The 17,067-nt window shown below is 36.5% G+C and overlaps 1 protein-coding gene across 13 annotated transcripts in view; it reads left to right on the forward strand.

Annotated features, from left to right (window-relative positions):
- Positions 1-17,067, forward strand: part of SLIT2 (slit guidance ligand 2) — a 260,073-nt gene that overhangs the window by 197,497 nt on the left and 45,509 nt on the right. For all 13 annotated transcript variants that reach the window (XM_086888866.1, XM_086888871.1, XM_086888864.1 and 10 more), the window contains 6 exons: positions 2,937-3,011; positions 7,452-7,595; positions 9,163-9,306; positions 10,446-10,612; positions 11,387-11,519; positions 16,320-16,388. In XM_086888866.1, the coding sequence (XP_086744992.1) occupies positions 2,937-3,011; positions 7,452-7,595; positions 9,163-9,306; positions 10,446-10,612; positions 11,387-11,519; positions 16,320-16,388 (732 nt within the window). The remainder of the gene's footprint in view (positions 1-2,936; positions 3,012-7,451; positions 7,596-9,162; positions 9,307-10,445; positions 10,613-11,386; positions 11,520-16,319; positions 16,389-17,067) is intronic.

A 17,067-nucleotide genomic window follows, 5' to 3' on the forward strand; every position in this document is an offset into this window, starting at 1 on the left:
GTGGGTCTCTTCCAACTCAGCATATCCTGTGATTCTCTAAAAAAGTGCCTATTGTGTAAATTGCTACAGTAATAATACCACGGGGAAAAAACCCTGATTCTGTTTTTTAACAGATAATCTGAAAATATTATTATAGTTCAAGACAGATACTTAATTGTAAAAGCTAAAAAAAATTAACTAAATCAAATAACTGCTGTTCTAATTTCCCATTTTGTCACTTGCTCAAAGTCTTCCAGAGAAACATTGAATAAACTATCTAATCTGATTGCGAAGTATTTGATATAAAGTACAAGTCTGTAATTGCACCCCAGAAATAAAATATTTTTCAGGTAGCTTTATAATATATAGGAAAATGCAGAAAGCATTTCAGAAATCACTCAAAGTCCCCAGGAGAATAAAAATATGAAGTAAAATAAATAAACAATGAAAAATAAAAATTGCTAAATAAAAAATAATTTCAGTCTTACATGTTGAATTTTTATAATGATTTTACAATAGATGATCACCTAACCAGGTAGTTTTAGAAAGTATGAATATCACTGCAGAATATAGGCTTCCAGGAAGATTCAGCTATTATTCAAAGACATGCAATATCTTAGCCATTGTGTTACTAAAACAGGAAAAAGCATCAAATAATCCAGACAAGCCAGATGTGTAGACATCATGATCAAATACTTCTGTTTAGTTTTTGTTTTGAGAATGATATTTCAGAACTTTTCTTGAATCGACCAGATAACAGTAATTTTAAGATCATTTTCTTGATCTAGTGATTGATGAGTAATAATGATAGTTGCTGGCTTTACCAGTGAAGAGCACTGGTCTCAAAAAATAATATTAGGATCTAGAAGATGGAGATCCCCTCACATCTGTAAACTTTCCAGTCATCTGTAATGATTTTGACTCCATTTCAGTAGACTAACTTAAAAAACATAAATACAATTTCAATAAAATAAAAATTAATATTCTTCATATGAAATTAAATAGAACTATTTAGCACTGGAAATACAAGATTGAGGCATAAACAGCAAGTAGGTCAAGATAAAAAGATGTGGTTATCATACATATTAAAGATGGAGTGCTATTGGGCACTAATGCAAATTTCATTTCAGGATATATGTATAGGAATGTAGAATGTAAATTACAGGAAATAATTATTGTATTGTACATAGCAATAGTAAAGGATTAGCTGGAATACTGTGTTAAAGACTTCATTTATCAAGATGAATATAATTGCTAAGAAAAAATTGACAGAGAACAAGAATCATAGAAAAGAAGACTGGAAGGGTGAAGGCATTTACATGAGAAGAACTTGAGGGAGAGACAAAGTAAATTACTTTTAATAGGTAAATTATTGTTTTTGTTGCAAAGAAGAAATGATCAAATTGTTTGCATTTTTCAGTGGGGTTAGAAATGTTTGCAGTAGAGCAAGTAAGTCTTAAAGTCAGTTAATGTTTTCATTATCAATTCATTCTAGATGGTATAGCACTTGAAAAGTATTTGAAGATGTCAGCATTTATAGATGGTCAGTTGTTCTGTTGTTGATAGATATGGTACAGAAAAGCTTGTTCAGCGTGAAGAAGCAATTTGTTAATTGAGAATGTGCAAGAATATTTCATATGGTCCCACTAAAAATCACATTAAGTCATTCAGCTGATTTTTAGAGGTGATAGCATCTTCTGAAATTCACGTTCCTTGTAGTTTAGTGTGATAAAGTGTTTAGAGTAGTTTAGTGTTTAGTGTGATAAAGTAGATTTTGTGTGAAGTGTTTGGTGTATATCCAAAGAACTTTGGTCTTCTTTCGGTCTGGTTCCATGTTGAAACTGTTGTACAACCATACCTTCAGATTTACAACCTTAATTTCCCTTCTGGCTGTCAATGAGAATGAACAGGAGGGAAAGATGAACAGCAGCTTTCTTTAATTTTCTAGGGTTTTTTTTTTAAAACTTGTCTTGCAATAAGGCAATTCTGTAAAGTGTTCTGGGTTTAGAATTGGGCTGAATTTCATCTCTTGGTGATTTTGTCAGTCATATCTTCTTCCTATTTAAGATTTCTAAAAAAATGCTGGACAGACTCCCTTAATAATATGGCTCCATTATAGTGTATAAAGGATCTAAGACTCATCATTTCCATTTTCTTTCTAAGAGAGGAAATAGGGAGTACTGGGTCAATGCAGGTATTTTTTGAAATATAGATGGTCCCCTAACCTAACTGCTGTTAAAGGTTCACTATACTGTAAGCCTTGTGATACCTGTGCAGGAAAGAGAAGTGCCCAGCTAGTATTGTTGCTCATTGCCCACCTCTTACAGTGTTCCAAGTCAGCATTTGATGCAGCCTTAAGCAATATATGTGTGCCAGCTGTAGTATTATGAAGGTAAATCATGGCTTTTAAACAGGGAAGTGTTTTTAAATTCATGGGAAAACCTCTGCAGTGGGTTTCATTCCCTATTCAAAAGAAGAGTAATTATTTCATTCTTGTAAATAGTGTTCTGTGAGTACCTCCAGATGTCTGGCAGACCCCACCTGATAGCCTTTAAAGAACAGAAGACTAATCTTCAGTGGTTTATATGTCCTTCTTAAAGACTTCTATTTATAAGTTGCCATGGAATCCTCCCTAAGCTACATTTTTGTTTGAAAAATTAAAAACATCATCTTAAATTTCTTTTCAGTTTTAGCTATATAAAATTTTGTGATCAGGTTTTGAAATTGTCTTATGTACTCGTAAGTTTAACTGATGAGATTGTTCATTCATTGGAATGAGAATGTTCATTCACAGGAATTACCAAAATTAGAAATGTTACTATATAAGGAATTGTTCTTCAGCTACCAGTTAAATTTCAGATGTTCAGGGAAACCAGACTGAAAAGTTTACTTAATGTGGAACATTCTGTATCAATCTCTGAATAATTTTTTTCTGAAATTGATGTCATTTCTTTTAGGCGACTAAATAACAACGAATTTTCAGTCCTGGAAGCTACTGGAATCTTTAAGAAACTTCCTCAGCTGCGTAAAATGTAAGTGCAACTTCAATGACCTTGTCTATTCAAATAGTGTATTAGCTCCTTGCTGTGTCTCTCCACCTTTCTTAGTTCTAATCTACAAAAGATTCAGTTTATTCCAATCGGAAATCAAGAATGGGTTTAAATTAATCCCTGAAGTAGGTCAGAGTTGGCAGCTCTCCTGCATGGGGCTTGGCACTGCCAGCAGCCACTTCTCATGGTGTATAGCTCCAGCACCTTCGTGGCAGCATCCAGCCAGCTGGTCTGTTATGCAGCCACAGCAGGGAGCTCACAGTATAAGCTGCTTAGAAAAGATTCCAGTAATCTTTTGTAACTTCCTGTATTACTCTCTAACCAGACAATTTTGCCTCTTTCAGCACATTAGGGACATGCCGTTGATTCTGTGCTTCATTAAACGGTCATTAGGTGAGGGGAATATCAAAATTTAAATGACTGAGAAAAGGTGGTTTGATAGGTCATCCATGTAAGTGCATGCTAACAGTTAATATTCTAAGAGTAGTTTATAATCTTACCAGTTGCAAATGTTGCTGAAAATAAGACTATGAAAAGGTTTTCTTTAGTTTATGTAAAAGACATATTGGAGGGTAGATGATTTAGTTAGACTTTGTGACTCTGTGTTCAGTCATTTCAGGATTAAATCCAAACATAAATAGTAAGTGAAGAAAAATTCAAGTGAAAATAGATTAGTAGTCACCAAGTGACTACCAATTTTAAAAGATCAGTATTAGTGATCAAAATCTTAAGGGAGAAATTGTATTGCTTCAACTATTGTTAGCCTTAACCAGATACTTGCTACCATGATCACAATTAGTTATTTATTCCAGACTTTTTAGATTAAAATATTTTAAAAACCCCAACAATGTTAGATGAACTTGTCTTTGACTTCTCCACTTGAGTACACCTTATGACTTTGAACTGGGATGCAGTACTTAGAAAAAAGAATGTAGGATGTTTGGCACAACAGTGTTCTGCTGCTATGAGTAGATATCCTGTTTTATTCCATCTTCAAGAATCTCACATTAGCACTTTTTACAGCTACAGTTTACTTTGGAAATATCAAGTATCAATATGAAGCATCAGTGGACAAGAGAAGGGCTATAGGAGTCATTTATCAGAACTTCCAAAAAGCCTTTGACCTGCCCCACCCCCCAGCATCATTCTCTCTAAACTGGGAAGAGATGGATTTGGTGGGTGGACTTGGATAAGAAATTGTCTGGACAGCAGCATCCAGAGGGTAATGGTCAGTGGGCTCAGAGTCCTGAAGACATCAGTGACAAATGGTGCACCTTAAGCATCTGTATTTAATGTCCTCATTGATATATAGTGAAAGTTGTCCCTGCCTACAGCAGAGGAACTAGATAACATTTAAGGTCCTTTCCAATCCAAGACATTCTGTGTGGCAGGATTCTATGAAATAAATAAATACTTGATGTGTCATACAGAATACATGCAGATGCATACACACACATTTATACATATATGAAATCTTCATGTTTAACAATATTCCTTTTAAGTTGAAGAGGTGTTCAAGACAAAAGGAAAAAAAAAAAGGATGAATATTAATCAATATTCTTGTAGCTGTTTGTTGGAGCTCCCAAAGGCTTTAAAATCTGGTTAATTGAAAAGGGAAAAGAATGGAAAAAAACTAAATGAAGAATTAACTATTTTAATAATACTGCACCATAACTTCCTAATAGTTATCAGTTGTTACAACATTCTTCCTTTGATAGAGTAATACAGTGACTGTTAAAGCATCACTGGAAAGAAGTGAAGTACTGATGTTGCAGAGACACCAATATGAGTAAATATATATTTCTGTGAAGCTCCTATTTCTGCTGGAGTTTCAAAATAGTGCAAAGATCTTTCTGCACAGATGACATTGAAAAATGGAGGCCTAAATGTTTCATTGATTTGATGCTTCATCAGTAATAAAGCATGTGTATGCACTGCAACATTGATTAGCTATGCAACATTAATCTTTAAAATATCTGTGTGAAGTGAGTGAAGTAGTATCCATGTTACAGCAAGAACAAAAATGGTTTTAAGAAACAGGGCTTGACATGGAAAAGCCATCTGAGATTAGAAATAACGAGTTTCTTACTTCCAGTCTTCCACAGCACCTTGCAGACTGAACAGCTCCATTGTGAAAAGAAATGAAAGTGGTGATTGTGGATGTTGTGTACTTAGACTTTAGCTAAATCTGTGACACCATTTCCCACAGCGTTCTCCTGGATAAACTGGCTGTTCATGGCTTGGACAGACATAATACTTCACTGGATAAAAGAATGGCTGGGTGGTTGAGCCCAGAGGGTGGTGAATGAACTGAAATCCAGTCGGCAGACAGTCACAAGTGATGTTTCCTAGGGCTCAGTATCAGTTGTGTTTGATGTGTATATTGATGATCTGGAGGAGAGGATTAACTCACTCTCCACAAGTTTGCAAATTACACCATGTTGGGTGTGAGTGTTGATCTGCTGGAGGGTAGGAAGGCTTTGCAGAGGGATCTGGACTGGCTGGATAGATGGGCCAAGGCCAATGGTATGAGATTCAGAAAGTCTAGGTGCCAGGTCCTGCATTGTCACAACATCCCCATGAAATGCTCAGACTTGGGGAAGAGTGGCTGGAAGGCTGCCCAGTAGAAAAGGACCTGGGGATGCTGGTTGACAGCCAGGTGAACATGAACCAGTGTGTGCCCAGGTGGCCAAGAAGACAAATAGCACCTGACCTATAGCAGCAATAGTGTGGCCAGCCAGACCAGAGCAGTGATTGTCCTTCAGTGCTTCTCATTGATGAGGCCACATCTTGAGCAGCTTGTTCAGTTTTTGGTTCCTCTCTATCAAAAAGACATTGAGGTGCTGGAGAGAATCCAGAGAAGGGTAACAAAGCTGCTGCTGGAGGGTACGCAGCCCAAGTGTGATGAGGAGCAGCTAAGGAAATGAGTTGTTTAGCCTGGAGAAAGGAAAGGTCAGTGGGGACCTTATTGCTCTTTACACCTATCTGCAAGGAGGTTGTAGTGAGGTGGGGCTTGTTCTTTTCTCCCATGTGGCAATGTGGCAAGTGACAAGATGAGAGGAAATGATACCAAATACAGCAGGGGAGGTTTAGTTTGGTTTCTCCATGGAAAGGGCTGCCAAGCAGTGGAACAGTCCACCAGGGAAGCGGTGGTGTTGCCACCCTGGAGAAATTTAAAAGACTAAGGGGTACATTTTTGTAATGCACTTTGCAGTACTGGATTAGATGCTTGGAGTTGATATTAAAGGTCCTGAACCTAACTGATGACATGATTGTATCCTTCATCACAGACAAGGTGTAGGTTGTATTTCAGCTAGGCTGGAGAGAGCAGTCAGCGCTGAAGATTAAGCAACAACGTCCTGGGTTATTATCTAACAAATATCTTTCTTGCTTTGAATTATTGAAACACCGTTCTAGAAATTGCATCAAGTAATGTTTGATTTTCTTCCCATCACCACAAATGACATCAAATAGTCTTTAGCTTTACTTCCATTCACTTTGTCTCAGAGAGTTTTTAAGATCTTTTTTTAAATTACTAGTGTATTATAACATTGTTTAATGTGTAGCTATGTACTTACATAATATATGTAAATAATGATATTAAATAAACATAACAAAAGGACACTAATATGAAAAATATTTAAGAAAATGTGTGCTGTTGCATATGTTTGTTTTTGTGTATATATAGTACAGATTCTGCCCATTTGGGCATCTGTATTTCAACTAAAATCATAAACACTAAGTATTTTGGCAATATTTTAGGTCATTTTCCCCACATGTTGATCCACTTTGCAGGCATATTGTAGATACATGAACTATATTGCCTATAAACCCTCCATTCTAACTAATGTCATAAATTATTAACTTTTCATGTCCTGTTTATATTCACACATTTCCTTTACATATGTTGCTGTTTATACTGTTTTCTTATATTTATCTATCAAGATAGAATAAATCAGAGAGGTTAGTTGTGCTGTACTCATACAGTATAATTTTATTATTAATTCATCTAAAAATGCTACAAAAGCTGCAGACCTGAAAAATATAGTTACTGATAAGATTCAAAATTAAGAAAATATGTTTTTGTGTGGCAGCAGCATAGATTAGGTAATTGCCATTATTTAAAAAACATCTTCCAAAGATTACTTTAAAAATCTTTTCTTCTTTAATTAGAAGACCATTGAATTTTTCTGTACTGGTTTGAAGTTGGATGATGTATTTATATTTTTTGCTTTTACACAACAACTTGGCTATTGCATCAAGATCGTGTTTGATGATTTTGGAGGTCTTTTCCAAACTTAGTGGAAAACTAAGATTCTAAGTCTTGGAATTTATTCAGTCTGCAGCATATAACAGTTAATTTAGGACATTTAAAAAAGAAAATCCCCTCAGTTCTTATCTGTTTCTGTTAATATGTAATAGAAACTTGAGCAATAACAAGATTACAGATATAGAAGAAGGAGCATTTGATGGAGCCTCTGGTGTGAATGAACTACTGCTCACAAGCAACCGCCTGGAAAGTGTTCAACACAAAATGTTCAAAGGACTAGAAAGTCTCAAAACACTGTAAGTATATTTATTTGAGTGTTTTTCTTATTATTTTCTCACAGGTATTTTTGAGAATAATATTTTATTCTCAAATTCTCCAAAAATATTTTTGAGAATTAGCTATGGATTATTCAAAATAATTTTAGTTTTTATTCCTATTTTACTAGAAGCTATATATTATATTAATTTATTAGTTATTAATTATGGGTATAATGAATCTTCTAAAGGAATGAAGCAGTTGAGAATGGGTAAACATACAACTTCAGAAATGGAAATGGGAATAATCATCAAAGTAACAGAATTTTGCACGGGAATTACACATTTTACATAATGGAGTCTGATTCATTTCAGCTCAACCATTACTGGGAATTTTGCTGGAGGAAGAAATTGTTCTGCTGTGTATTGAAATGTGGAAAATGATTCTCACCTAAGTAATTTTTTTGTCATTTCATAACTGAAGGCAAGATTAAAAGCACTATAGCTCGAATTCATTTCATTCTTTCCATGAAGCAGTTTAGTTTTTCCACTCAGAAAAATGTTTATACCATCTACAGCATCTTGGCCTTCTTTAGAGAGCCTGTCCTTCTAATCTGCAGACCAGAGCCAAGATTAAACGGTCTTTGGGGTTTCAGCTGTCCATAGATGTTAGGTATTTTAAATAAATCATGTCTACAGTTTCTAACCTTGCAGTTAAAGCTGCTGAAATTATTTAAAGCAGCTAGTCCTAGACAAGAGCATGGGGGGAAATTACCATCTTTTGGTGGACAGAGAGGAGAACATCAAACTTCAAAGGTCTTAAGTTTTATAGAAATTTGAGACATTTTAGAATAGCTTAGGTTTCTGAAATTTGTACTTAGTCATGCTGAGGAGGAATGCTGATTTCGTTTGAATGAAATGCTTTTGAATGCAGTAGAAGTGGTTTCTAGAATTTGTCCTAAGAAAAATGAAGTAAAAGGGACCTTAAGAGGAGGTAAGCTGGTGCAAGCCTCTGCTCTATGTAAATAGCAATTCTGGAGTCATCAGCCTTGGGCACATGAAGAGAGGGCTGTTGTGTTTCTCTGATTTGGGGAATTTCAATCAGTTTAATTTCTTGTCAATTGAAAATTCATTATTACTACTTCTGATTTTGAAAGAAAAAGGAAAAAACCCAAACGCTTAGGGGAAACTGGAGCAGATTGCCCAAAGAGGTTGTGGGATCTCATCTGGAGGTACTCAGAAGCCACCTGGACACAATCCTGAGTAACTCTGTAGAGAAAAGCTCTAGGAAACCCTGTTTGAGCAGGGTTGGACCAGATGACCTCCAGTGGTCCTTTCTAAACTTACCCCTTCTGTGATTCTGTGAAACACCCCTTTCCTCTGTGAAACCTACCCACCCACCTGCCTTTGTCCTCCAGCCTGCTCCACACACACTGCTCCCAATCTCTTCAGTGAGGTGTCAGGCAGCACAGGGGTCACTGCACTGATGGTTCCTTCACTTCAAAGGGGCAGCAGCCCCTTTGGAATCGTAACTCTTGGCCCTCACTCCAGCAGCCACTTCAGCCCTGGTCCCTACCTAAGCTGAAAAATGCTGATCCTTCTTTCTCAGGATGCTGAGGAGCAACAGGGTGAGCTGTGTGGGAAATGACAGCTTCACAGGGCTGAGCTCTGTCCGCCTGCTCTCGCTGTATGACAACCAGATCACCACCGTGGCACCCGGCTCCTTCGACACGCTGCATTCGCTCTCTACTCTGTAAGTCGCCTTCGTCTTTTATCACCACCATATTTAAATCTCTGACCTTTGGGAGGTATTTCCCTTAATACTTTGATGTGTAATTTCACAGCACTTAGTAAAGTTCAGGGATGCAAGGATTTCATAGAGGTAGTTTTGAGAAGTTTTGTTTTCTGGACCATCTTGGGCACATGAAGAGCATGTTGTCATGGTGCCTTTTGATACAGCGTTAGACTGGTTTCCAGAAGTGTCTGAGAATGCAGGAAAGACATCCTGCTCACTCCCCTTGTGGAAGCCCACTGATCTAAACCAGGGTGGAAAGCCATATTTAGGATAGGCAGCACATAATCATAGCTGGTTAGATTACCATGTTGTCTGTCCTTCTGCCCTGTGCCACCCAATTACTAGCTTAAATTTCCTTGGCCTCCTGAGAATCTTAATTCATAGGTGTTTTATAAGGAAGCTTCAGTCTCATTTTCTATTAAAAGAGGCATCCTTTTTTAATTTAAATGTGATGTAATTTAAGGGAAGTGAAAAAAGTAAGCAAAGCTGCCACTCAGTTTTACTGAAGAAGTGCTGGTTGTAGGTAGCATCATTCAGGAAAATACTTAATCCCCCTGTTACATGAAAAGTGACACTTTGCACCTAGTTACTAATTTTGTATATTAAGGATGACATGTTTATAAATAATGGAATTGCCAATATGTTTGTGCTGAAATAAGGAGATGCCAAAAGTACTGAGGCCTTTAGAAGTAAATTCATTTTTGTAACTGGCATGTAATCAGCTTAGCTGTCACTTCAGATAGGAAACTTACTCTCTGGAGCAAATAAAAGATGGAAATCATGAGATGATAAATTAGTGGAATACGTGTTGTCAGGTTAAAGCTAATAATGTAAAGTAATCAGCCTCCATCTCTATATAAAATTATTGCATTATTGGTACAGAGTGGCTTGACATGAAGTCAGGTCTTTGACAGTTCTATATTATTTCTAAACAAGTTGTATGAAGCTTCACCACGCAGAGCCTAAATTATACCTTTCACCTATGGGTTACACACAGTATTGTTTGAGAAACAGCGTTTAAAGTATACTTTTTTGAAAATAGAAATAGAGCATGAGAGGATGGTGTCATCTGAGATAAACTTTCCTGTGGTTCTCAGAAACCTCTTGGCCAATCCCTTCAACTGCAACTGCCACCTTGCATGGCTTGGAGACTGGCTAAGGAAGAAACGCATTGTGACAGGGAACCCTCGCTGCCAAAAACCTTACTTCCTCAAAGAGATTCCTATCCAGGATGTGGCCATTCAGGATTTTACATGTGATGATGGTAAGGAAATTAATATTGAACCCTTCATAATTTCAACTTTCACATATATATTCTGCATGGCTCCCATAGATCCCAGAGGTTTGCACTTTAATGGCCTTCATGCTCAGTTTCTCTGTCAGTTTAAAAATTTTCCACCCATTTTTGGATGATCAGCAAGCACAGGCTGTTGTATATGTGCCTTCAAAAGTTTTTCTTGCCTATCTTCAGTACTGTAATTAATAATTTAGAAATAGCATAAAAAAATTGATCAAATGTTGTAGTACAGATGAGAGTATTTTCAAACACCGATGCTTGAATCAAGCACACTTTCAGGTTACTTGATCAAATAACATGATACGTTACAGCTTGTGGCTTCATTAACTCTTAATTAAGAGAAATGCTACTATCTTGCATCTCTCACACATACTTCCATTTACTGCATTATTGGTTTGTAAATTTTCAAAGCTGTATCTTTTTTCTAAAGAGACTTTTTTTATTACTTCTTTAAGTTTATTGTCTTTCATTTAAGGATTTATTCTTTCTTTACTGATTTTTTTTCCATATAATGGCACTCTTACCTAGTAAAGCAGCATTGTACTAAGTAAAGCATCACCTGAAATGTAAATTCTTGGAGTGATGGTTTACATAGATTATGTAATTTTTTCCCTTTCTTGAGATATTATAATGCAGAGATATCACATTGGCTTGAAGAAAATCTAGGTGAGCTATTATTGCTGATACTGAAGAGACATTTATTAGTAGCAATCTTAGCGTCTGGGTTTTTTTATTAACCAGGAAATGATGACAATAGCTGCTCTCCCCTGGCCCGCTGCCCTGCAGAATGTACTTGTCTGGACACAGTCGTTCGCTGCAGCAACAAAGGTCTAAAAGCTTTGCCTAAAGGCATCCCAAAAGATGTGACTGAACTGTAAGTGGCATGCTTTGTTTTCCCTTTTATGAAAATTAATGTCAGATTTTTTTTATTGTCAGAGTCAAGAATGAGGGGAAAAGAAAATGAAGAATTGAATTTAGTAGATGAGTTGGAATTTGTTAATCCACTGCTTTATAAAGAATTTCACATTATCTTGAGGAAATGGAGGTTAAGTTTGAACTAGCAATGCTTTGTAAGTCCAAAACCACTCTTAAGGACTATCTGCTACTGAAAAGCTTTAAAAATATATGTATATGAAATTGTAATGACTCTCAGATTTTATATTCCCCAGCACTGAACTGTTGTATAACGGTGTGGATATCATGTTACAGTGGGTTAATTTAAGAGCAACAGTGAATCTGATTAATCTCTGGTCACTGGTTAGAAAGGAATGAAGTTCCATTACATGAAGAACCAAAAGGAAAGCAATAATATAAATATGTTTTCATAATGAACGTGGTTTTTATGCCTCTAAATCAATACTTTTTACCCGTAAATCAAGCACCTTAATCCTCTAAATCAATGGCCTTCATCTGTGTTGAGTTAAAAACACCTGGACAATGGCTGTCTGGTACTGAGGGAGTGAACTAGGAAAGCTGCTCTCCTGGATTTGTTGCATGTTAATAAGAGGGTCTTGTGAGTAAAGTAGCACCTGGTGTCTGTCTTGGCCACAGTGGTCATAAAGCAGTTGAGTTTAAAATCTCTATTGACAGGAGGAAAAGTGCCAGCAAAACTTCAACTCTGGATATGAGAGCAGACTTCAGGCTGCTCACAGAACTAGTAAGACCTCCATGGGAAATGCATTGGAAGGTACTTAGGTGCATCAGTGCTGGTCACTTTTTAAGTACCACCTGTTAAGAGCTAAATAGCAAGAAATTCAAAAATGTCAGAAGCCAAGCAGGTGAGGCAGAAGGCCAGCTCTGCTAAGCAGGGATCTTCTGGAGCTAAGGCAAAAATGAAAAGTGTACATCCAGTGGAAACAAGGTTGAGTGACATGGGAAGAATATAGAGGTGCTGCTCATCACTGTAGGAAGAAAATTAGCCCAAATAGAGCTGAGGCTGGCCAGTACTGCTGGGGAAAATAGAAAGAGCTTTTTAAATTTTCTTAATAGCAAACTGCAGCCCAGAGATAACACTGGTCCATTTTTCAATGAATATGGTCATCTCACAAACAGGGACATAGACAAAGCAGAGATGTTTAATGCTTCACTTCAATACCAGTGGTCAGCTCTGAGGGTCCCAATGCCCTGAGCTGGAGGGCCATGACTGTGAGAATTATTAACTTCCAGCTAACCCCAGACTTGCTCCTGATGGCTTTCTCCAAGTCTATGAGGCATGATAAAATTCATCCAAAAATACGCAAAGAGATGGCTGATGCCATTCCAGGGCCTCCCTTAATGATTCCTGTCCATTCTTGGTAATCTGGAGAGGTCCCAGTCAACTGGAACCTGGAAAATGTCCCATTTTTGAGAAGGACAAGAGGGTTGACCCTGGTAACTACCTGGAAACCAGTCACTTTCACTTCAGTGTGAAGTAAAATCATGGCTAAAGAAGGGTTCTTTTTCAGAGGGTGATTAGACACTGAAACAGGCTCCCCAGGGAAGTGGTTACTTACCAAGTACCGAGAGGTGTTTGGACAATGCTCTCAGGCACATGGTGTTACTCTAGAGGCTGTCCTGAGCAGGGCCAGGAGTTGGATTCTATCCTGGGGTGCATTGGGAATGATCCTCCTTCACTGTTCAACCCTCGTGAGGCCTCTTCCGGAGTATTGTGTTCAATTCTGGTCTCCACAGTTCAAGAAAAACAAGGAGTTACTGGAGAGGGTCCAGTGGAAGCAAAAAAAGGTGACTAGGGGCTGAGAATCTCTCCTATGAGGAGGGACTGTGAGAGCTGGGCCTGGTTAATCTGCACAAGACTGAGAGGGGATCCCATCAATACATACAAATATCTCAAAAGCAGGTGTCAGCAGGATGGTGCCGGACTCTTTTCCGTGGTACCCAGCAGCAGGACAAGGACTAATGGCAATAAGCTAAGCCACAAGAAGCTGCACCTCAACATGAGGAAGAATTTCTTTACATTGAGAGTAGCAGAGCACTGGAAAAGGCTGCCCAGGGAGGTTGTGGAGTCTTCTTCTCTGCAGACATTCAAAACCCACCTGGATATGTTCCTGTGTGAACTGTTCTAGGTAACCCTGCCTTGGCAGGGGGGTTGGACTTGATGATCTCCAGAGGTCACTTGCAATCCTAATGATTGTGTGATCCTTCCGACTCAGGATAATCAATGATGCAGAGATTTTGATAGTTTTGTGATATTGCAAAAATACAGGATTTAAAAGAATGTCTTCTTTTTCACATAGTCAGTTATATAAAATCTGGGCTATTTTATGAATCTATTGAAACGTTTTTTCTATGAGAAAAATCATTAAGATTGCATTTTATGAAAGACAATATTTGAATATTCAGTTGGACAGTAACCTAGATACAAAAAAAAGAGCTTGCAACCTCATGTATTATTTGAAGATATTAACTGAATAAACTACTTGTAAGACTTTAGGAGAAATTTTTTATGTATTATGAAAGGGAAAATATGAAACTAAAAATTGAAATATTTGTTTTGATTCTTGATCAGATAGGTCACAATATTGAAAGAAATAAAAATTATTTACAGGAAAAAAATGTAGTTTTGTGTAACATTTTGAAAATATTTAATAATGTTTCATAATGGCTAGTCAATGTAGTGCTTTTCCAGAAAACATCATAACTACATTTTGTAAGTACCTAAAATTTTTATTGTTTTATGGTTTGGCATTATATAGAAGATTCTGAGATGTCCACCATTAGCTGGTGCATCTAAAAGTTTTTAGCCATTGATAAATTGAAATTATTAAGACCTTAAATTAGCACACAGGTATATAAAACCTAGGTTTTGAGTTGTGTGGTTTAGGTTTTTTTCCTCAAAGAGAAGATGACTTTCTTGAATACAGTCTGGTATAAATACAATTTGGCAATATACGGTCATTGATGCAATATAAAACAAAGCAGCTAAAAAGAGCTACTTTTGGAATTGCAAATGGAACCCTGTGACTGAAAATTCATTTGTGTACAATTTTGTATGCTTTAGTGTCTAAGCATGCAATTCAGCATATTTTTCAAAAGAATAATGGACGTGGTTCCTCTTAACAGTTGCATACTGATTGATTCTTCTTGCTTATTAGCATGCATGGCTCTTCTAAGATGTACTCTTCATATGTTTTATAAAATATCTTAATAGTTACTTCATTTGAGCAAGGAGGATATTTTATCAGACAAGTGGATACTTGTAGTACTTCAGTTCTAATGAAGCTTAATAGTATAACCTAATGTATCTGTGGATAAAAGAATTTCCTCAGAATACTTCAAAAATTTAAAGTTTTTGTTTTTTTGGGTTTTTTTTTATAATAATGAATTACATGAGCCCATGCTCTATTCACCACCATTAACATAGTGTAAGTATAAAGCTTGTTGAGATGCATTTTGGATTTGGCAAGCAGCATTGGAAAGTCATAGTCCAAATTAAAAAAAACTAAGAAAGACAGCCTTTTGCTTAGCTGTAGGTAGGTTTTTTGTGAAGTTTAACTGTTTCAGCTCATCCATTTAGTCAAGACTAGATGCTACAGCTTACATAAAGACATTAAGCTCAAAATAAGACTAAAAATGTCTCTATCAAAGACTGCTCTTAGCTCAAGCATTTTGCAAGTATTTGGATGGCAAAAATATCTTCTTTGTGTAGGAATAATGGAAGTGTAGTTTCCACTTGGGTTCCAGGAAACATAAGTAATACCACCATCAGCAAAGTCCTTTTCCCCAGCTGAGAAATAAAGACCTTTAATCTTCTTGCCACTATCTGCTTCATTTCAAACCATCAGGTAGATTCAGCACTTCTTATAATCTCTAAGCTACTTGCCCTGGTTACATGAAGAGCCCCTCCACTTGTACTTTGTTATGTCTGGCTGCACACTGGAAGCTTTTTAGGCAAGGCTTGTTACCTTCGTCTGCCTGTAATGCCGGTGCTGGTACAGTTTGATAGCTCTGTACCCATTAACTCTGGGGATGAGAAGATCTCTTACTGAGAATTATGAGCATGGAAGAAGAGTGAGCAATATAATACAGGAGCTGTGAACCTACTGAAAGGGGGAAAAAACCCCCTAACTTTTCTAGTGAAGGGTAATTGATTACTGTCTTCAGTCACTAGCATACTTCACAGGAGTAGGATTGTAGCATGGTATACTGATGTATCATGAAATTTACAGGGATAAATTAATGAAGGTGACCTGAACCACAGGCATGACAAATTAATTTGCTGTTGGAGCTAAAACCAGACCTCAGTGTTTGTAGTGTAAAGGACTACATCTGCAATGCCAGAGTCTGTTTCTTTTTATGAAAGCTAAAAATCCACACTTAACGTGATTTGTGGAAGTCAGATTTACCTTTCCTCTGTAGGTGTGTGGGAAATGGAGATGATAAAGGCCTGATTTTGCAAAGTCGTTATGAAATAATAGAAACTATAATGCAAGAGATGTTTTTTATTGTGTTGCTTCATAATATGCATTATATATAATACAGTAGCAGTTGGATCTTGGGCTACAAATCCTCAGTTGTATCTCTAAAAACCAAAATTTGTAAGCAAGTTTTCTTATAAAATGGAATAGTGTGTAGTCATTTGCTATTAACTTTACTGTTGCATTCTGAGAATAGTGGATGAAGATGCTGCTATTTTAATGAAATACATAATGCTTTTTGTTTTATTTTTCTGGTTTAGTTATTTGGATGGAAATCAGTTTACCCTTGTTCCAAAAGAACTTTCCAACTACAAGCATTTGACACTCATGTAAGTAGCTTTAAAGAAACGTTCTCTACTGGCATTGAAAGCAGAATAAAATACTCTACTACTACTACTATTATTATTTATTTATTTTTTATTATTATTATTATTATTATTATTATTATTATTACTACCTGAATTTTTTTCTAAGAAAAAGCCTGAAAAATGTATCATATCTTTCAGCAAATACCCAACCATATTTTATAATTGAGGTTATTTTATTCTGTTTATCACATCCTACATATAATATACTTGGTCACATTTTATGAGCATGAGTATTTTATTTCAGTGATTACATCACAAAATAACAACATAAAAATTATAGTTGACCTCAAAAGAGATGTAAGATTTTATGAAGTCAGGGTAATTTTTTTCTCACACAGTACATGATTTTCATGACCCAAGGAGAAAGCTTGTCTAAAATGCCTTGCTGCCAACTCTACTGCTGACTCAATATGTGATTTCAGGCAAATCCAAAATTTATTACCTCTACCTCATTGATGGTTTGAATATGATTTCTGTACCTTCTGAGTGTACAGTGAGAAAAACAGGAAGACTGTGGATATAAATGCCTGTAATTCCAGCTGTAATTTCCATGGTCTTTGTTAGGACTATAAAAATTTATACCAGCTGAGGCTGAACTGTGTTACATTCTGAAAGCAGTTTGTGGTTTCATTATAATCAG

Source organism: Cyanistes caeruleus, chromosome 5 (assembly GCF_971803275.1).
Source record: "Cyanistes caeruleus chromosome 5, bCyaCae1.hap1.1, whole genome shotgun sequence".
NCBI lineage: Eukaryota > Metazoa > Chordata > Aves > Passeriformes > Paridae > Cyanistes > Cyanistes caeruleus.